Here is a 23058-nt window from a genome sequence, read left to right on the forward strand (position 1 = left end):
TCCACCCAGTAGGGCAACAGATAGATTGTTACCTTTTAAATGACAGGGTTTTATCTAATCTTATTTCTCAATTTTAGTCACTCTTTACTAGGATGTCTGTGAAACTTGTGGTAAACTGATATGTTTAAAAGTGCTTAGACATAAACTGACTTAAATTTGACCAGACATTCAGTTTTCTGGTGGAACAGTGAAACAGAGGAGATAATTTTTTAAGTCAGAATGGAGTGGAATCAAATTAGATCCATGATGGCAACTCAGCAAGGCAGTTTCTACCCAGACAATGAAAGAAGGCGGTGGAGTAGAGAAGCTGCCAACGCCTGCGCAGAGGAAGACTGCCGCGTTGGTTGTCCATCATTGTGGGTGACGTCATAGAGCAGTCTACTGTGGAGCAGCTCTGGTTCACCCTTCACTCAAATTGGAACCACCAGCATCAGAGGCGGTGGGTGAAAGGCGCTGTAGGCGGCGTTTGCTTTTTAATTTTTTGTTTTCCAAAAGAATCTTTCAGCACACCGCAGTCTGGAACGCGTGGAAAACACCTTGTATATTTTTTCTTTTCTTTTTTTTCTTCACTGGTCACCAAAGTGACTACAACAGAGATTTGAATGCAGTTTTATTTTGTGGTACCATGCTGGAAATGAGCGACCAACAACATTCATGACGGTGTCCTAGTACAAGCCAGGCGCCTTGCAAGGCTTCCAAAGCCTTTCATCGAAAGATATTTTTATGTTTCTCATACTGTTGCCTGAAAAGCTAACCTACCTCTGCTAGCCACTTGCTGTGGGTGCTGGAAAGGCGCAAAGAATCTCAGCACACGGACCATTCTAGAGATTCGGATGAGGTTTTTGAGTCCAGCGGTTGAATTGTGTCATTTTATCCAGCGCCTTCTGCATATCAACAAGCACTGGCAGGTTGAATTTCAGAGATGTGGGCGATAAGCTTGCTTTTCTTTGGATTTGTACTCAGTCAGGGGGTCTTCGCTCCTGCAGGAGCAATTGATGGTAAGTAGTCTCAACAAAACCTAAATAAATCTCAATTGAATGACATGCATCATGCACCCTGCCATTAACTGTGTACTGTATTCATGGAACACACAGCAACACCAACAAGTATGAGCACCACAACAGACAAACATTTGCAGCCTGTGAGAGCTTCAACGCAACACAACAGCACAGCCATAGATAGCCATTTGTAACTGTTCCCATTGAAGCCTGGTCTATTTTGTGACTTGAGGAGACTGGTTTAATAGGCCATTAGGAGTATAACTTTACTCATTTTGATGCCACTCTAAGCATTTTAACTTTTTACAACGCATATTCAAGCGTTCTGTTTCACCTGCCCATAGGATTCCAACACTTTGTGTTGCGTCTTTGCATATTGTTGACAATACATCTGGCATTCGCTAACCAGCAACACATAACCCTCCAGCACCAGTTGTGGTGACAAAGTAGCGCGTAAATAAGCAACCTGGCATGATGAAATTGAATGGGTTTGTACTTGTAGTTGGACGTTTCCATGCGTAATGACTAATTTTGATGTGGCCCATTTTATTGTTTGGGTGAGTTCTAGCTATCTGGGAGACGTGGTGATGAAACCGCGTCGTACACAACATCTACGTACTGTAACTGAGGATAAATAGTGTGTTTTGCAGGTGTTGAGTATGACAGGCTTATTCCAGATGTATTATTTGTAAAGCATACTTCTAACAAAGGAATGGCAACGGCCTGCATGTTTCACAACCCTGATGTCGCCGCCTCGGCGCAATCGTTTCCCCTGAGATCTCAGTGCTAAATATCTTGCTTGCCCCTTGTCTTGTCACACGGCTGTCGTCGGCTCTTTAGGATAAACATCATTTGCATTACGGTATTTGAGCTTAATGTTTGATTCGGAGCGTTTTGCTAGCAAAACCAGAACGCATCATGCAAGCTACAGATACGAGCTGCGTAGTCTCTTGTCTTGCCTCTTGAATGTGGTCTAACAAATCACGCCGATTGCTTGGCGAATGCTTTGAATGGCTGTTTGATTTAAATTCACGCAGCACTTGCCATTTCAACCGGGTCACTGGCTGGACAATGAAGATCTATGATCTTGTGGAGCCATCCCTGAATTCACGGGGTTTTCCATTTGCATTTGAAGGCTTTGCTCATGGTTCGGTCTGCACCTGAAAGAGCCGGGTGTGAAAGACCCCCTCATTGAAATACCCCCCAAGTATTGTCTAATGGCCTTCCATGGCAGTAATGGTAACAACAGTGATCTCTGCTCTAAATGTAACGTCAAAACGTTGCCGTAGAATTGATCAGCATTCGATACAACGCATCAATGTTTGACAGATGTGTAAATGTTAACAGCGCTACATTCTGCTCCCCCGCTGTTTTTTTCCAAGTGGTACGATTCCTTTCTGACTAGCGGTTGGACGTGGGATGCAGGAAACAGTTGAATGTGGCACTGGCACTTAAATGGGTGACTTTAAGACATGACGAGACACTTTTCCCTCCAAATCACAGATGGTCACATATTCGGGTGAACTCATTCCATATAATTTCCCTAAAAATATTGTCAGTGAACTGAATTTCTAAAACAGACCCCCAGCATAATGGAGCATGAAGAGCATAAGTAACAACATACTACATTGTTTTTGATGGCCATTATGACCATAGGCTATAGATTGAGCTTTATAAGAGAATGGGCTGTGTAGGCTACACCAACTAAATGTTAAATAGCCCACATACTTTGTCATTACATCTGCATACATTACATTATGCACTCGTGGGTTTGGGGTACAGCCAGGACAAGTGGGTCCTTCAAACATGGACCTTGCTGTTGGCCATCAACAAAAGGCTTTATGTCTTGGCTTCATAAATAAGTAGTCAACCACTGCAGTATTAATGTAGGCTATTTAGCAGAAAGTTCTCCCAAAAGTGACAATATGAAGGTGTCTAATGTCAGGGTGCAAAGTCTGACCTTCATTTACAAGAGAAGTGTGCTGTGGAATCTTACTAGTTTCTGGTCACTACATAGCTCACATAGTGCATGTCCGTGTGTGTGTGTGCGTGTGCGCGTGTGAATGCTTATGGTGCGCGCACATGGTTCTTTCAACTGGACAAATTTAGACAGTTTCATTTTTAAATGTTAAACAACAGCCAGATCTACAGTACATGAGTCGTCGTGACTGCTGTGTTCCTTTAATTGTCCTTCCCAAAAGACAGACAGAATGCCAGAAGTCTTAATTGCACAGCTTACGGAGTGGACCATGGTGTATGCTTGGCTAGTTGCACTGCGTTGCTCAGAGAAATGCTGCACTACAGTAGCTTTCACTAGAGCTGGCTTTTGGTTTCATCAGACTTGCAAGAAACACCTCCATGGGTGCCAGATCGCATGCAGGGGCCTCTCCCCTTGTTTAAATATTTTCCCCCATTGAAACGCTGTTGAAACATTGAAACGCTGACCTAGCTGTGCAGTACACTATCAGTGCCTTCACATGGTTTTACCTTAACTGTGTTACGGTCATCATACATCTAGGTCAGTGATTTCCATCCAGGCAGGGTTATGGGGGGTAGCACAAGGGGGTCCATGAACAGACTATAGGGGCTATGTGGAAAACATTTGATGATGATAACAAATGTATGGAGCCTAGTCACATTGCATTTCTACAGGAATATATTAAAGCTTTGGGGTTACACAAGACAAAAAAGGTTGGGGAACCACCAGTGTAGGCGATTGATAAAACGTTGTGAAGGCAATGGACATGATTATTTTCATGCATATAGGCAGTTCAATGCGTTATCAAAAATAAAGGCAATAAAGGCAATAAAAAATAAAGTACAAGATGTACGTAAATGCAAGACAGAAGGATAGGGAGGAACTGAAGAAGAGTGTAAATAAACAATGTGCTTTGTGAATCAGTTTTGCCCTTCTCCACACTGCCCTGTCGCCTGAATGCCAAGTAAATGTCTGTCTGTGTCCTCCTGCACGGGGGCTAATGTAGCACAGCTGTGCGGGGCGCATCAGCACAGCACGCCTCTGGATAGATCTGGTCCGCCTGTCCCGTCCTGATGGGAGTCTCCCCTGAAGAATGCAGTTGCCCTTTCCATGGAGAGGAAAGGAGAAAGGAGAAAGGAGAGGAGAGGAGAGGAGAGGAGAAAGGAGGAGACCAGATCTACAGCTTTAAGATTTGCCCATTCCATGGAGAGTAGAGGAAAGAAGATACACATAATCTTTCTCAACGGGGGCGGTACAGCCCCCCAAGGGGGCCGTTGGGGAGCGCTAGGGGGGCATTGAGGATACGGTTGAGAGGGGGCGGTGCTTAGTTGTCATTGGGGGCATTAGTCCATTTACATTTTTTTGTAGTAAGGGGGCCTTGGGAGGCTTGTGATGAGGTGCAAGGGGCGTTTGTTAAAAAAAAAAAAAAAGGTTGAGAACCACTGATCTAACATAAGAATGTGCCCTTTCAGAATAGAGGAGACCTAGAGCTTTAGGATGTGCTGTTTAGAGGAGAGGAGGTGAGATGAGACAAGACCCATATAGTTTTACGATTTTGCTTTTCCATGCAGAGGGGAGGAAAAGAGAGGACGTATGGAGATATTCCCTTCCCAGACGGAGGAGAGGATAAGAGAGGAGTGCGGACCTAACATAAGGATCCATACAGAGAAGAGCAGAGTGCACCTTTAGCTTCTTTAGGATTGTGCGCTTCCCAAACAGTAGAAAAAGAAGTCAAGAAGACATAAGCATTTGCCCTTTCCTTAGTGTAGTAAAAAGTAGATAGACTTAACAGAAGGATTTGCCCTTTTCATACAAACTAGATGAGAGTAGACCTAGCTAGCATTGGGATTCGTTTCACCCACCCCCTTTGCCTTGCTGCTGGAAGGAGGAGGGAAATCTGGGTTTTTGGGGGGAGGTGAGGAGTAGTAAGAGTAGGGGGAAGGGGGTGCGGAGTATGGAGTAGGGGGGAGGAGGAAATAGCTGAGGTCTCTGGTGGGGAGAGCAGAGCGGAGGGGAGGGGAGGGGAGGGGAGGGGAGGAGAGGAGGCAGAGGCTCAAGCGGCCGGAGAGGAGTGGGCTGCTCCTCCCTCCTCTTTTCCCCCCGCCCCACTCTCTTCCCACCTCCAGCGCCCTCCCCCTCTCCTCCACTTCTTCTCTCCTCCTCCTCCTGATCCTCTTCTCTTCTCCTCCTCCTCCTCCTTTTCCTCTCTTCCTCCTATCCCATCTACCTCCTTCTTCTCCTCGTCCTCTTCTCCCTCTTCCCCCCCTCCTCCTCCTTCTCCTCCTCTTCTTCCTCCTCCTCCCTCCTCCTCCTCCTCCTCTCCCTCCTCAGCAGAACATCTGGCCAGTGAAAGGCCATTAATCCAGGATGTATATGTGACCAGGGGGGAAGACAGCCTGGCCTAGCTTTCTCTCTCTCTCTCTCTCTCTCTCTCTCTCTCTCTCTCTCTCTCTCTCTCTCTCTCTCTCTCTCTCTCTCTCTCTCTCTCTCTCTCTCTCTCTCTCTCTCTCTCCCTCCCTCCACTTGAGTTCCTTCTTCCCCCTGACTCCGTTCTGCCTGAGAGTACAAGAAGTCACACAATAAAAGTGAGGCCAAGACAAACTTGTCTCGACTTCAAGTTCCTAGTCTAGTTTGTTCTGAACAGTGAGATGCCCGGTACATGTATTGATAAACGAGCTTAGTTCGTTGTGCTAACAGAAACATGTGCTTTTTTTGTGTGTACACATGCATTGCATTCCCAAATTGACCCTTGACAAGTAACCAGTGGGCTAGAGCCAAGCTTTTGAAATCATTGGAAATCACCGGACATTTGATTCGGTGTATTAAACACAGGGGGTCGGCCGTGCCGTGGCCAACCGGTAGGGCACTCGCCTGCCATGTGGCTGACCTGGGTTTAATTCCTGGCCTGAGTCCTTTGCCGACCCCTCCCTGTCTCCCAATTCTTTTCCTGTCCTCCTCTCACACTGTCCTATCAAAACAAAGTCGAAAAAGACCAAAAAAATCTTTTAAGAAACAAAAAAACACAGGGGGTTGGAGAGTGTTTGGTCAGGCAGTCTCTGGTGCCACTGCCACTGCCAGGTTGTGCGGGTGTTGTTAGGAGGGACTGGATGGCATGATGATTTGAGGGTTGAGAGATTTATGCAATATATGCTATGTGTATAGTGTTTACCACAGACCGAGTAGCATTGTGTGGTGCCACGGGCAAAGACTATTGGGCCAGCGCAAGTAATAGGTGTGTTCTCCAATTAGGGGTGGGCGGTAACCGCGGTATAATATCGTGTGCGGTATTTTTTCATCAATGATAGAGATTTTGTCTCATACCGTCTACCGCAATAGTGCATTGTGTCCTGTAGATGTAGAGTTATAGTTATAGATTAAAAGTTTAAAAATATGTTTTCAAATGATTTGAATGACAAGAATGCCCACATAGAAGATAAAACAATGTCTGACCAGTCATTTCCAAAAAATAAAATGCAAAAAAATTGTGTTTTGGTCATTTTGCCACAAAACGCTTAATTTTAACATTTTATACACAAATGTACAATACCGTGATATATACCGTGATATATACCGTGGCTAAAATTATACCGAGGTATACATTTTTGGCCATACCGCCCACCCCTATCTCCAATTGACATGTACCGTATGTATGGCCGTTGATTAATTTGTGGCGCTCGGTATTCATGGCATTTTTTGGGGAACAGATGTCAGGTGGCACAACCACAGCTAATGCCTGTAAATGAATTAGTAATTGGTAATTAATATATGGCAGTGAATATGTTTCTCAGATAATCCACTAAAAGTAAAAAAGGAATCATTTTATCCATACAATAGTGGTTTTTCCTGTGGTTGCACCACCCTGACGTGCGCTATTCCTAAAATTTCATTGACCCACATACTTGTATGGAAATGTGGAATTTAGTTAATTCCATTCTTACGTCTGTTTGCTCATGGCTTTAAAATGTAGCCTTCATTGTCACCTTTTTTTGCTCTTTGTGAAAATAGCTGCCATACAGACATTACCTCAGAAATGTGTTGCATTCTTAGACATGCATCATGTAGGCATTCAGCTGGTGGTTTGTAAACTCTGTATCCTTGCTGGCAGAGCCCAGTTTGTCTTCTACTAAAGAAAGATGACTCTCGCCGAAACATTAATCCAGAGATTTGTTCCATTCTTAAATGTATAAGTATGTGGAAGTTTTTTTTAAACTGGTGGACAGAGTATCCCTTCAGTCCAGTCCAGTGTGTCTAGTTGAAGGCCGGATGCTGGTGTCTGCTTTGGATCATGGTGGAGTCTGACTCGGCACAAGCCTCAGCAGAGCTCAGAGGCCTCGTAGCAACGTCTGTGTTTCCTCACCCTGTCATCCACTCCTGCCAGAAATGGTCAAAACTCCGTGCAGACCAGTGCATTGTGATTTGGGAGAGGGAGAGAAGGAGAGGGGGAGAGAGATTTGTGCACATTCACATTCTCCTGTTCCTGAAAAGTTTGGCCATAGCCATATAAGGGTCAGCTTTTGTTTAAACCCCAATAATGAAGGTTTACAGCATAAGCCTATTATGCTTTAATGTGAAAGTAACTGCACAGTGCACTGCACACTTTGAAAAGTCCCCCAGTCTTCTCCATCCACTTGACTCTGGTTGTGTAGTCGCTGTGATGGCCTGTGTGTGGTGACTGGTGGGGTAGTGCGAAATATTTCTTCTTTATATCCTTGTTTGGAACACTTGTCTGCTTGTCATCATGTTTTTGTTTATGTTGTCCTTGTTTTGTTTTGTTATTGTCCTTTGTCACTGTCATTAGTGTAACGTGAGCGTTGAATAGGTTCTGTGTGTACCTCATCAGATACCATAGGTTAAGGACCCCACAGGAAGTGGGTGTGGTTCTGTATGTATATACGTTATGATCTATGTGATCAAGGTCATTAATTAAATGGTTGACTGTCTCCAGTGTCTCGTGTCCTCAGTCCGGTTATAGCTAAGCTAATATAATAGTACTTAGAAAGTACGTATTAGTACATGGTGTCAGAAGTGCGTGTCGGAACACAGCGAAATAAGGATGGAATCGCTTTTCCCGGTAACCCCACCGGACAACTTTGATTTCTCGGACTTTTCCACATGGCCGAACTGGATTCGTCGTTTCGAAAGATTCCGCGTGGCGGCGGGACTTGACAAGAAAGATGAACAGTACCAGGTGAATGCCTTAGTTTATGCCATGGGAGATAAGGCAGACGATATTCTGTCAACCCTCGTCTTTGATGCAGAGCAGAACGAGAGCGTTAACAAGTATCAGTCAGTGAGGGCAGCTTTTGTCAACATATTTCATTTGCAAGTACAACGTCATTTATGAAAGGGCGCGCTTTAACAGGCGTAGCCAGGAGGCAGGCGAAAACCGCTGAAGCCTTCATCGCGGCAGTTTATAAACTGTCTGAGCACTGCCAATATGGCCCTCTGCAAGACGAAATGATCAGAGACAGATTAGTCGTTGGCATAAAACACAACGGACTTTCCGAAAAGTTACAAAGGGACAATGAATTAACGTTGGAAAAGGCAATCACGGCAATTCGCCAACACGAAGAAATTAAAAAGCAGCAGCCAGTGGTGCGGGAGGCTATGGCTAGCGAACAAAGAGAGGCGAATGTGGACTTGCTGAAATTTAAGAAAAAGACATTCAGAGACAATCAGACAGGGAAAATGTCCTATGGAAAGGGACAAAAGGACTTTCAAAAAGGAAGACAGAAAAGCTGTGGGCGGTTGTGGAAAAGGGCCGCCACACTCCCTGAACAACTGCGCTGCACGAGATGCTGAGTGCTGGAAATGTAGGAAGAGGGGGCATTTTTGCAGCCGTTTGCCAAGTCGGGCAGCAGATAGGCGCAGTGCTGGAGGCAGAGGAAGAGGGGACACTTTTCCTGGGTGCAGTGTCCACAGGGAGGAAACCTGCATGGACGAAAACACTGAAAGTGAATGGACAGTCACTTACCTTCAAGCTGGATACAGGTGCGGACGCAACCGTCATCCCAAGCGCTGCCTACTCCGAGAGACTGCATGGCCCACTCACCAAAGCATCCATACCACTGTGTGGGACCCAGCAACGAACCACTTCAGGTCAGAGGTCAGTTTAATGCAGTAATGACATACAAAGACAGGACAACAGTACAGCCTGTCTATGTGGTGCAAAAGCTAGCAACACCACTGCTGGGTCTGCCAGCCATTTCAGACCTGAAATTGATTCATGTAGTGGACAGTGTAGTTGAGTCTGAGAATGACATGAAGAAACAGTACTCCGAGGTCTTCACAGGACTGGGTTGCCTCACAGGAGAGTACAAAATCAAATTAAAGGACAATGTTAAGCCCTTTGCACTGTCACTACCACGTCGTGTACCTCTGCCACTGCACGACAAGGTCAAGGAGGAGCTCCAGAGAATGGAGAAAATGGGTGTGATCGTGCCCATAGAGGAGCCTACAGATTGGTGTGCGGGCATGGTCGTGGCTCCGAAGCCCAACGGAAAAAATCAGGATCTGCTCCGACATGACTCGCCTGAACGAGTACATCTGCAGAGAGAGACACATCCTGCCAGCTGTCGACGAAACCCTGGCCAAGCTGGCTGGGGCCACGGTGTTTTCGAAGCTGGATGCTACAGCTGGATTCTGGCAGGTACCCCTACATCCACAATCAGTCCCACTCACTACATTCATCACGCCATTCGGGCGATACTGCTACAAGAGACTGCCATTCGGCATATCGTCAGCACCTGAGCACTTCCAAAAACGGCTGACATAGATGCTGACAGGGCTAGAAGGGGCTGTATGCCATGCTGATGACATCCTGGTCTTCGGGTCAACTCGAGAGCAACATGACCAGAGGCTGCACAGGGTGTTGGGGCGGCTCCAGGAACAGGGGCTGACACTGAACAGTGAAAAGTGCCAGTTCGCCGTCAGCGAGGTGGCGTTCCTGGGCCACATCGTCGGCGAGAGGGGCATACAAGCAGATCCAGCAAAGATAAAAGCCATCACAGAGATGCCCACCCCCAAGGATGCTGCGGACGTAAAAAGGTTTGTGGGCATGGTCAACTACGTGGGCAAGTTCTCCCCACGTATAGCACAGCTCACTCAGCCACTTCGAGACCTGCTCAAATCAGACACAGACTGGGTGTGGGGCAGTGCACAGCAGAGAGCATTCGACGAGCTGCGTAGAGAACTCAGCTCGCCAGCAATCCTGGCCCAGTACTGTCTGCACCGAGAGACTATAGTAGCAGCAGATGCTTCATCCTTTGGGCTAGGGGGAGTGTTATCACAGAAGCAGCAGTCAGGAGAGTGGAGGCCAGTAGCCTTCATATCGCGCAGCATGACAGACACGGAGCGTAGATACGCCCAGATAGAGAAGGAAGCGCTGGCGCTGACCTGGGCGTGCGAGCGTTTTCAGTCTTACCTGATAGGGAAGGACTTTTTAATACAGACTGATCACAAACCTCTGATTTCCCTGCTGGGCAGTAGGGCATTGGATGACCTACCACCCCGCATCCTGAGATTCAGGCTGCGGCTGCTTCGCTTCACATACACGATCGAGCATGTGCCTGGAAAGAAGCTGGTCACAGCGGACGCGCTCTCCAGGGCACCCATCCAAGCGCCGCCCACGCCAGAGGATAAGCAGCTGGAGGAGGATGTGTGTGTCTCCATCAACACCATCATGGAGCACCTGCCAGCATCAGAGCAGAGGTTAGTGCAGATCAGAGCGGCACAAGATGCAGATGATGTGTGTAAAAGACTCAAATGTATGGTGCAAACAGGTTGGCCCCGGAACAAAAAGGCACTTCCACCACAACTGCAGCTGTACTGGCAGTACCAACAGGACCTGCTGGTGGCAGACGGACTGCTGATGAAAGGCGAAAGACTCGTCATCCCAGCCACACTGCAGGAGGAAATGCTGGCCAAGATCCACGAGGGTCACCAAGGTATGACAAAGTGTGTGGCCAGAGCGCAGCAGTCAGTGTGGTGGCCAGGTCTGTCCAAACAGATCAAGGAGAGGGTGGGAAACTGTGTAACGTGTGCACAGGAGACCCACAATACACCAGAGCCACTGCTGACAACCCAGCTGCCAGAGAGGCCATGGCAGCGTGTGGCAGTGGATCTTTTTCAGTGGGAAAATGCAATGTATCTTCTGTGCATAGACTACTACTCACGCTACATAGAAGTGGCAAATCTAACCTCCACCACCACAGCTCACGTGACAGGCAAGCTGAAGGCGATCTTTGGCCGTCACGGTGTCCCAGAGACCGTTGTCAGTGACAACGGCCCCCAATTTTTTCTGCAGCGGAGTTTTGCAGCCTTCGCCAGAGACTACGACTTCGTACACACAACCAGCAGTCCCCGCTACCCTCAAAGTAACGGAGAGGCTGAGAGGGCGGTGAGGACGGTGAAATCGCTTCTGAAGAAGGGAGAAGATCCCCACAAGGCGCTCATGGCCTACAGGGCCACTCCGTTGGCGCACGGCTCGTCCCCGGCACAGCTGCCTGATGGGCCGCAACATCAGGACGCCCTTGCCGGTCAGCGAGGGGAAAACTTCAACCTGCGTGGCCTGACCTGCAGGCCTTCAGAAAGAAAGACCAGGAGGTAAAAGAGCAACAGGCCTCCTGGTACAACAAAAGACACAACACAAAGGCAAGACCAGCACTCAGGCCAGGACAAAAGGTCTGGGTGAAGAACTCAAAAGAGGACAGGGTAACGGTGAGTGGTCCAGCTCAGACACCCAGGTCATACAACATTGACCTGCCCTCAGGCACCCTGAGGAGAACCCGATCTCATATCAGAGTCGTTCCACAACCAGAGACAAGAGTGGGCCGGACCATCCGACCACCAAACAGACTGAACCTGTAAAACAAAAGCTGTGGTTTGGAACACAGGGCATAATAAACCCTGCACAGCTTGGGGAACCGGGCAGTCTACCCCGACCCCTAGGTAAACAAACTGATTTAAATGAACAGTTCATGAAAAAAAAAAGATGAAAAGTTCATGGAAAAGAAAATGATTTAAATGAATAGTTCATGAAAAAAAAAATGAAATGAAAGTTCATGAGAGAGGAAAGAAAAAGAAAGCATGGAATGAAATTCAATGTAAATGATTTGTGTGATAATTAACTAAAGGGGAGAGATGTAATGTTGGAATGATATTCAATGTAAATGATTTGAGGATAAGTAACTAAAGGGGGGAGATGTAACGTGAGCGTTGAATAGGTTCTGTGTGTACCTCATCAGATACCATAGGTTAAGGACCCCACAGGAAGTGGGTGTGGTTCTGTATGTATATACGTTATGATCTATGTGATCAAGGTCATTAATTAAATGGTTGACTGTCTCCAGTGTCTCGTGTCCTCAGTCCGGTTATAGCTAAGCTAATATAATAGTACTTAGAAAGTACGTATTAGTACAATTAGCATTGGGCTGTTGGTGCAAGTGTTTTGTGTCAGTACTGTGTTGTCTGTGTAAGCTTTTGCTACTTTTGCCTGCAACCAAATCTACCTTCGGGTACAAATAAAGTGACATTACCTTAGTTAATAGTTTGGGATTAGAGTATGCAATCCTGTCCCAGTTACAAACCAACCCATTCAGTCTTTTCTTTTCATCCAGTCAGCCAATTAAGTGATGCAATGATGTGACTGTGAATGTCCTGCAGCGGTGGCGTAGACCCAAGGCACTTACTTCCTTGTGCTGTGTAGTCTTTCGCTCCGCAACTGCACATCATCCTCCCTCATTGCCTCGTTACGGCAAAAACATGAACTCCCAATATTAGAGTTGCAACAAGGCAGTTAATTAAGTGTCCTGGGACTGGGAGGGGTTGGCGCTATTTTTAATCAAAACCGGATGCGAAAATATACATACTGTTGTACGTGCTTATGTAACTTTCTCTGGCGCACACCTATTACATAACTCAGCAAACTCTCAATAAATCTGATAATGTAGTTCTTCTTGCAACTTGAGTTTGTATACCTCCTGCTGTGTGTGACGGCTTGGTCTAATAATAATAACGAGTTTAATTTTAAACAGAAATGCACACACTCTCCTCTCACCCTCATGGCCAGCCTCTTCCATTTGTGTAGTGTGTTTGTTTTGTGGAAGTGAAATGATGAAGTGTTGGTTGCTTGCTTAAGGGGGGGTGTTGTTTATCCATCTGTCTGTTGCTGGATGCTGTGTTATGTTTCTCTCCTCCCATTTGGCTTTCATTCATGAAACACTTTCTCAGGAAGAAGGCAACAACAACAGCAAAAGCAACAACAACAATATGAATGTGTTACTGCTGGAGGAATGGAAGCCAGGGTTGCCAGATGAGGCTCAAAACATGCTCAAAACCCGCCAAGAAGCACAAAATCCCGCCCAATTCTATTGATTTCTATGGCAAAAATTGAGCGTTTTTTCTGCTAAATGCCATTTTTACCCGTACACGGCCATCCTAAGCAGCCCAATTGGGCGGGAAACAGCCCAATCTGGCAACACTGATGAAAGGCCAGGTGTCGTGTCGATTTGGGCTACCCGTCTAGCTGAGCTGCTACCAGTGGTTCTCAACCTTTTTTGAACAAATGCCCCCCTTGGCCTCATCACAAGCCTCCCAACGCCCCCCCCCGCACAAATAGACCACGCGCGACATGAGCGAGGCGAGCGACGCCTTTATTTGACAGGATAGTGAAGGTAGTGACAGGAAGTAAGTGGGTATAGAGAGATGGGGAAGGGTCGGCAAAGGACCCGGGCCGGGAGTCGAACCAGAGTTGGCCGCATAGCAAACGAGTGCCCTACCATTTGCGCCACGGTAGGACCATGGTTCGCCTATTTCACGAGACCAAGTCTCAGACTCTCGAGTGAGAGAAAGAGAGAGGCGGAGAGGAGAGGAGAGGAGAGGAGAGGAGATGGGATGAGCTGTGCTGAGCTGCCAGTGGTGTACTGTGTGTTGTAATGATGGCAACTGAGCAGGGATTTGTCCCTGGCGTAGTAAGTAGTCTAAGGAATAGGGATAATATATGTAATGTCATTATGTCGCACAGCAGGAGCTTTACCAACAACTGCAAAAAAGGTCGCTCCTCCGACACACACACACGCACGCACACACACACCCTCTCTCTCTCCCCCGCCCCTTTTTCCCAGCTAGTTCTCCCGCTCCTCTCCTCTCCCAGCTGTGTGACCTATGCGGCTCAGCGCTGCATCCCGGAGTCGGCGAGGCTAAAGCCAGATTAGCGGAAATGTCTTTATCTCTCCCGTGCGTGGACCTCTACATGTGTGGAGGTTAAGAGCGCCGGGACGAGATGAAAGGAGGGTTGTTTGTTGATGTTGGAGAGGCTGGAGGTAAAGCGGGGCGTGTGTGGTGGGTGGGCAGGTGGTTTCAGGGAGGGAGTGTGTGTGTGGGAATGTAGGGAGGTGATTGTGTGTGTGTGTGTGTGTGTGTGTGTGTGTGTGTGTGTGTGTGTGTGTGTGTGTGTGTGTGTGTGTGTGTGTGTGTGTGTGTGTGGTGGGGGTGAAATACAGTAATAACAATTGGTGTCTCCATAATGTATTGGTGATGACACATCGGAGGAGGCGATTGGTGCTGGGTAGGCGGAAAACGGCGATTTACTGTAGTTGGGGGAGCCAGAACTCAGGGAAATGGAGCTGGAATGTTTATGGTTCAATGGAAAGGAGGAATTCCCGACAGAATGATGTACTGTACGCTGTCCATACATTGTACATCATGCACATGTAACACGACTACCTTGAACAGCAGTGTTGACAGTTACTCAGTAAGTCAGTACAGTTAGAGGGAAGATAATGCCTTACTTTGAGTTCATTCACTTTTGCTCAGACCCTGCTCTCCACTTTTTTTCTCTCCAAAAGATCAAATGCAAACAGTGCTGCTGGTTCGATGTTGCGACCATGCACTATGTTTGCTTCATACCCGTCACGGATGTGTGAGAATCGCATTTGGGATCGTCATCCTGCCGGGCCTGTGCCTGCAGCGCCCAGCCTTCTTCCCCTCCCCTCCTCGGCCCTGTCTGTGCCGGTGAACTCTTCACCTATGGTGTGTGCGTGCGTGTGCGTGTGCGTGCGTATGTGCGTTGGCGTGTGCGTGCGTGGGGAGGGTCTTGGGCACTGGGATTGGTTATGGTCTACCTCAGAAATGGTGTGTGTGTGTGTGTGCGCGTGTGTGCATGTGCGTCAGGTGCTGTTCAGATCACCTTAATTACCCTCCAAACTGACCTCTTTTCACACATGTACCTCCAGTCATCCTTCTAGCACTGTTATAGAATGTGTGACATGTTTAAATGCTACATTACGTTGCCTGGTAGAATGCTTCGGACTAACCTACAATTACAAAGGTAAAGTGCAGTAACTACATATTTTTGTCAAGATTCAGTTTAGAGTCTGTTTAGGTCTTCATCACACTTCCCTTATTTTGTGACAAAGCCTCATGGTCAAATTTGTCTTGCTTTAGAGATATTGCTATGTCAAACTTGCAATAACAACAGCCGACCCAAGGATTTGAAGGCATTTTTCTCAGTTTGTCAATGTTGGCGTAGGTATTGCACTTTGCCTTTGTAGGGCAGTATACCAGTCTGATTATTATTACATTACATTACATTACATTGTATTTGGCAGACGCTTTATAGCCAAAGCGACTTTCAAAAGAGGACATAATCAAGTCAACATCACAAGCAAATACAAAGTGCACAGGAGAGATACAGAACAACAAGTGCAGTTGTAAAGAGGGGTTAGTTTTTTTTATTTATTTATTTTATTTATTTAAAAAAAAAAAAAATTTAAAGAGTAAATTACGAGTACACACACACACAAACTAAACTAAACTAAACATCATGTCAAGAGCTGCCCTGGGGCAAGGCCAGCTCAGCATTAGTCTAGTAGATTCTCTCAAAAGAGGAAGGTCTTCAGTTGTTTCTTGAAGGCTGCAAGAGATGTGCTTAGTCTTGCTGCCTCTGGGAGACAGTTCCACCACTTGGGTACCACAACGGAGAGCAATCTTGACATTATCTTGACATATATCTTGGGATTATGGCATATGGAGAAGATCAGTCATGTGTCCAGACTAAAACCTAGTTGTAGAAGAGCAAAGCAGGTCAGAATCAAGCATGGCAACTTGCTGTCACACCCTTTTGATGACCGCCGCTGTGGAGCCCACTGGTCATAACTCACACTCTCACCTGTCCTTGTTTCATAAGTCTGTCTGTATCCTGCACACACAGACACACAGACACACAGACACACAGACACACAGACACACACAGACACACACAGACACACACAGACACACACAGACACACACAGACACACACACACAGTTTTCATTCACGACATTCTTTCTGAATCCACATGCAATATTATTCAGATACTTATCCCATCAGAAGGTAATGGCTGAATGAAACTAATCCTAAAAGATGTTTTTTACAGTTTGTATCCATTTTATTTATTTTTGTCCCCGTTTCTTACCAGGATATGCATAATGTATAAGCTACTTGGTCTTCAATGGATAAAATTGTGTTTTTACAATTCAGCTGGAAAATGGAGCATAGCCTATATATATCACACATGCATATTATGCGGATATTGCTTTTCTGTGAGCACAGAGTACTACTCTAGACAACGTTGATTAGCAAATACTTTTCTGCATAAACACCTCACTGGAAATATTTACATGGTATGTATTTCATCGTTGGAGTGGAAAAGTTGGTTTAGTGAAGTGTGACTTATTTAACTCGCATTGGGGTTATCTTGCGTCATATCAGCGAGCGCTATGCAGAATTTCATTTCATTTCACCCCCATCAGCGTTTTCATGATGATTTATGGTCGCCATAATTGCGGCAGTAAAAAGTATTTTCTGGAAGTCATTTCACTTTCACATGATCTATGGGGGTTGGCTGAGGTGCCAAGTTGGTCAGAGCAGAGAGCAGAAGAAAAGTAATGACGCAACACATCGCACCAACGCCACCAGGCTAAATGATCTACAGCCATCCGGGGTTTTTGACGAGACAAGCTCTAAAGCTCTGAAATCCCCGATCGAAGCTGGAACCACTTAGTAAATAGTCAAGCTTGCTGATTTGTGAGTCTGTTAAACACAGATTTCGCACACAAATCTGAAAACTTTCAGCAAAACAATCTGGGACCATTTTCCATCAAATTGTTGCTGTGTGTGTGCGCGTGTGCGTGTGTGCGTGTGTGTGTGTGTGTGTGTATGCGTTTTTGTGTGTGTGTGCCGCAGTGCACATGCAGTGCTGCTGACTGCCTTGACTGGGTCCAGGACAAAATAATATGAAAGGGCCTCCCTCTCAATACATAGGCCTACAATCTGTCATACATACCCTCTCTCCTTGGGCCTTGGGCAACTGGCCCCACTTTTGTAAGTACATGTTCAAACATTAATGGCTGTATTTTGTTTTTTTTGAGTGAACAAGAAATTTAAGCGGTTAAATATGTTGTTAAAAGGTCACTAATCATTAATGCTTTCCTATGAAAAGATATACTCACAAATCTGCAGAAACTGTGAGGGGTGTACTCACTTTGGTGATATACTGTAGTGCAGTGGTTCTCAACTGGAACAGTCTTGGGACCCACCATTTTCCACTCTCATTCGGTCGCGACCCAATTTTTTTAGCGTTCAAGTCTATTCAATGCAATTCTCAAAATGTAACCAAGACTCGAATGACTGGTTGCACGCTATCTATCTCACATAAACATTCAGATTGTATCTATGACAACAGATGACACAGAGTTCACTAGCCTATCAAAAGAAAGTTGTAAATTGTTGCAGGAAAAGTTGGATTTTTTTTTTTTTTTAGAATTACGTTTTTTTTTTATCCCAAGGCTCCGCGACACACCCATGACCCCTCCACGTAGGGGTGGGCGATATGGCAAAAATGTTGTATCACGATTTTTTTACATGAAATCACGATATCGATTTTTTTTATCTTCCATCCAAAAAATAAAAACAACAAAAAACAACTTTCATATACTTGCAATTTGTAATTTGCAGTCAATAAAATGTTAACACACTGATGATACTCTCATAAAGTGTACAAGTGGAATACAATAATGTAAAGAATAAAGTGAAGACAACAACACAAGTGAGAAAACGTCACTCTGATACTGATGATAAACATCTTCACTGCAAGACGATCTATACGATTTCTCCACTTTGGCAGATTCGAGACGATATTTTACTCAATATCGCGATTCACGATATAATATCGTCATATCGCCCACCCCTACCTCCACGACCCACTTTTGGGTCGCGACCCACCAGTTGAGAAACACTGCTGTAGTGTACATGCATGTGTATATGACTGCATGTATACTGTATACATGTGTGTGCACATGTGGGGTTGGGTTCGTTTGAGTGCAGTGCGTGGACCCCTATAACACATACTCTTCACAAGCAATTCTATGACGCTGCATAGCAAGTCATTTGTGGAATTTGTCTCCAACTCCGAGAGCTGACCAAATTTCACCCCAGCATGTGGACTTTTAAGGCAAGGCACAGACATGCTTGTAAACGATCACTGTTTCCTTCATCATTGCTGATTTTACTGATATTTGCACTGAATTTATCCATAGCGACTTGTGTACAAAAAGACATAGACCGGAAAATAGCCTACAATGTGTGGGGAAAGACCGTAGAAGTGCAACATAATTCAGAGTACAGAAATATACTATTTAATTTTAGCGTCTACTGTTTTTTTTGTTGGTTATTCCAGGTTATGAAAGTGCCACACAGTATGTGCCTGTCTGCTCCCTTTGATCTTCCTCTAATGAGGAGCAGTCTGATTGCTGGGATTTGGAAAGAGACTCAAGCCCTCATTAAAGCAGAAACAGAGTACTGTTTTTACCTTACTTGGATGCCCTACAGGTTGAAGGCAGAATTGTCTCGTCATGATGAACTGTATAGAGAGATCCCTTTAAAGTTGCTTATTGTTTCTCCCTTTGTAGTCGCCGCCTTACTTTTTTTTTTTTAGATATTTTTTGGTCTTTTTTTAGACTTCATTATGGGCAGGACAGTACGAGAGGTAGAAAGGAAGTGAATGGGGAGAGAGACAGGGAGCGGTTTGCAATGGACCCGGGCCGGGAATCGAACCCGGGTCAGCCGCATGACAGGCAAGTGCCCTACCAGATGGCCACGGCAGGGTCTACCGCCTTAACTTTTGTCTATATCTAGTATCTACCATTGGTATTCTCCTGCATTTGTTTTGGAAGACTATTTCTAGATAGACATAGACACTTCTCCCCACTTAACCTAACTTCTTTTTAGCTGTGTGCAACTCTAGTATCCACCATTACACGACGATTGGTCGATCAGTCGGCCAGAAACTGTTTGCTTTTTGGAGAGTTTGCACGAGGCATAGGTCTGTGGACTTTGTTATAAAGCCCTTATAACCTGTCAGGGCAGGCCCCCCTGTATACATAGCATTGTCCTCGGCAGACCCTGTGCACAATTCCATTGAATTTCTTGTGGAAGACTATTCCAGGACAGACATGTAAAGACACTTGTACCCACTTCCCTAAGTCCTTTCTCTTATAGCCTGTGCTAACCTGCTATGTCCCTCTGTGGCTGCGTGTACTATGTATGTCCTAACTTGTCCTCGTCAGACCTTGTGTGCAAGGACCTTATCGGTTGGCCCCCTCTTGGGTTGTGGTCCGATGACAAGCCCCTGTGTTCTGCCGTGACATCAGAGAGAGCGAGCGAGAGAGAGGGAGGGAGAGGGAGACCGTCACAAAGGCAAGCGAAGAGGGAGTCTGGTGGCCATGCCCTAAGTGCCTCCTTAAGATCAGCCACCGTGACTGTCTGCCTCGGCTTGCTCTGCCCTGGTCGCTTGGGTTCTTTTGAGAAGGAACAGGGTGGATTAGCACAGTGGTGGTGGGTAGGTATGGAGATTGAGGGGGGTATGGAGTTGGGGCTTGGAGGGGTTTGAGAGCAGTAGAACAGGAGTTATGTGGGTGGGTGTACCAGAGGTGGTGGTTATGGGGATGGAGGGTAATGGAGTTGGGGGTTTCTGGGGCTGAATTGGGGGGGGGGGGGGTTGAGAGCAGCAAAAGCAGGGGCTATGTGGGGGTACCAGCAGCCTATTGTGTGTGTGCAGCAAGCTGGCAAATGGTGCATGGTGATACAGGACACGCAGGGTTGCAGGCAGAGCTCCGTTGGAGCCGCCATGGCACAGTGCTCCCATTGACTGACTGATTCAGCAGGCCAGTCCAGTCCGAACGGCACTGAAAGATGGCCAAAGAGAATGCTTTGTTCCACGCTTTGCTCCACGCTTTGCTCTCTCTCTCTCTCTCTCTCTCTCTCTCTCTCTCTCTCTGTTTATCTGTGCATCTCTCCCTCTCTCCCCATTTCTCACTCTCTCCCCATCTCTCACTCTCTCTTTGACTCCCCCTCCCTATATATATTTTTTTTTCTCTCTCTCTCTCTCTCTCTCTCTCTCTCTCTCTCTCTCTCTCTCTCTCTCTCTCTCTCTCTCTCTCTCTCTCTCTCTGTGTCTGTCTGTCTGTCTGTCTCTCTCTCCCTCCTTTTTATGGGCCATTTCTCTTAATCAGCGTTTCCCTCTGGTTGCCTATCACTGCCCTCCCAGACAGCATTTGACATGTGTGTTATGTATCTCTCTGTTCTGTCCTTTGTCCTGTTGCTAGCTCCGCTATATTCAGTCTAGCCTCGCGTTTTAAACACATTGGCACTGAATAATTGATGTGCTACAAGAGGAGAAAGAGGAATAACAAGCGATTCTCCTGCTTCGGTCCGCGTTTGCTTTTTAATTTGTACTTTTCTGGAGCGTTTCAACTCCATTCTCCAGCGGCACTTTGAAATGCAGCTAACAACTGGGATTTGGCAAAATCACGTTTAAAAGAAAACTCCCCTGGGTCTAATTACAACTCAGCAAGTTTCTGCGTGAGGTTTGTGTTGTGTATGCGTGCAACACACACACGCGCACACGCTCGCGCATGCACATACACACACATACACACACTTAACAAAGTGAAAGTTCCTATGCAGAGGGGAAAGGACACTAATTTTGTCTTTCAAGCTGTGTGTGTGTGGGTCAGGTAGATGTATGGTGACCTTTGACCCCTAAGCCACAGAGGGCAAGCTAGGCCAGGCCGCGCTAACCCTCAATGAAATGTGTCACAGCTGAGCTTACACAGTGTGGCTGTAAAGTATGTCCTGTGAGTTAAGGGTGTGCGTGTGTGTTTGAGTGCTTTCTTTATCTTGACACGTGGGTCAATGATGGTTTAGTAGTAGCACACGCCAGGGTGGTGCAATCACAGCTAATACAACTATAGCAGAGAGAGTAGAGAGAGAGAGGTTCCATTGGCCCATTGTTTCCGGGTTCTATTATTGCAAGGGGGAGGGGGGGAAATCCCCCTTTAGGCAGACCTAGGCAGAACTAAGGACTGTTCTATTCAATGCTAGGAGTATTATGACACGCCCCTTTAGGCAGACCGGAACCTGGTCATGTTAGGTGCCCATAGCAACCTATTACATTGGCATATCTCTATATACTTAAAGAATCTCTGACTATAGTAAGCATGTTTACGGCAGTGCATTACTTACCAGTGTTGGGAGTAACTGGTGACAAAAGTAATTTATTACTGTAAGGCATTACTTTTTGATGTAACTAAGTAATGTAAGGCATTACAGGTTGTAAAAGCTGTCATTTGCAGTATGCTAGTTGCATATCCATGAGCTTGACTTGCACTGTAAATTGCGAGATACATATTAAGTTATTTTGGCGAGGGTAACTTAAGTTATGCAAAAGTAGTGTAATACCTTACATTTTAAATATAGTAATATTGTAGTGTAAGGGATTATTTTGATAAGACAATAACATGTGTAATCAGTAATGCATTACTGTTTTTGAGTTACTTGCCCAACACTGTTGCTTACCAATTACTAATTAATTAATGCATATTCGCTGTGGTTGGTTGTACCAACTGACGTCTGTGCCCAACGTAGGGCTGGGCGATATGGAAAAAAAACAATATCACGATATGGATTACATTATATCACGATAACGATATATATCACGATATAGCACAATTACATACATTTTCAGTTATTCTCTTTATTTGCTCTTTATTTTTCCATGTCGCAAAACAACCTTTCTTTAAAATTGATCTTTTTATTCTTATTTTTACAGTTACATTAACTTATAGTGTGTATTGTGACAAAATGAAATGTAATGAAATGATATTCAATTGTATAAAATTGATAAAATTACTATCACGATATAAACGATATAGGAGAAAGGTACACTTTTATATCACGATAACGATATATATCGTCACATTGCCCAGCCCTAACCCAACGTACTTTTGTGCAAATGCTGCATACGGGCACTGCTCCAGTTGAAGGAATTATTTAATAATGCTCAAGCCACACAGGACAGGCCGCTAACCCCCAATGAAATGTGGCACAGACTGCACACAGTGCACACAAATGACTGAAGTAGTAAGGTGAAGCTAAGGCGTGTTTGCTTGATTATTTTCTTTATCTTGACACCTACTTCTGTGCAAATGCTGCGCCCGGGCACTGCTCCAGTTAAAGGAATTATTTAATAGTGCTCAAGCACTTGGAATGAAAACGCAGTCAGCATTCCAAGTGAAACTGTTCAAACTTTGAAACTGAGGTAATATATACGGCTTTTGGCGGTGTTATTATACACGTTTGGCAGACACAAGCACTTGAAGTTTCAATGTGGCATGGTAATTCGGGGTTAGTTGATCTTCAAGGTACAGTGTTGCTGCTACATAATCATTTTACCCTCTCGAATCAGCTTCCACCCTTGCAGTCCCTCAGGCACTGACTTAAATTAAACAGACATACTTTTTTCTGAGTATACTGTACACATAAGTCTAGAATTCAAACTAGTACCAATATTGCACCCTCTATCTCGATCTATCTATCTATCTATCTATCTATCTATCTATCTATCTATCTATCTATCTATCTATCTATCTATCTATCTATCTATCTATCTATCTATCTATCTATCTATCTATCTATCTATCTATCTATCTATCTATCTATCTATCATCACAACTGTCACCCTCTCCATCTTTTAAACTCCAGAA

At 45.5% G+C, this 23058-nt stretch overlaps 1 protein-coding gene across 4 annotated transcripts in view; it reads left to right on the forward strand.

Moving 5' to 3' along the window:
• The first annotated feature begins 394 nt into the window (after window positions 1-394).
• Window positions 395-23058, forward strand: part of lrp1ab (low density lipoprotein receptor-related protein 1Ab) — a 256132-nt gene continuing 233468 nt past the window's right edge. For all 4 annotated transcript variants that reach the window (XM_063208181.1, XM_063208183.1, XM_063208182.1 and 1 more), the window contains exon 1: window positions 395-998. In XM_063208181.1, coding sequence (XP_063064251.1) covers window positions 923-998 — 76 coding nt within the window. In that variant the 5' untranslated portion in view covers window positions 395-922. The remainder of the gene's footprint in view (window positions 999-23058) is intronic.

The sequence above is a fragment of the Engraulis encrasicolus genome, chromosome 10 (genome assembly GCF_034702125.1).
Source record: "Engraulis encrasicolus isolate BLACKSEA-1 chromosome 10, IST_EnEncr_1.0, whole genome shotgun sequence".
NCBI lineage: Eukaryota > Metazoa > Chordata > Actinopteri > Clupeiformes > Engraulidae > Engraulis > Engraulis encrasicolus.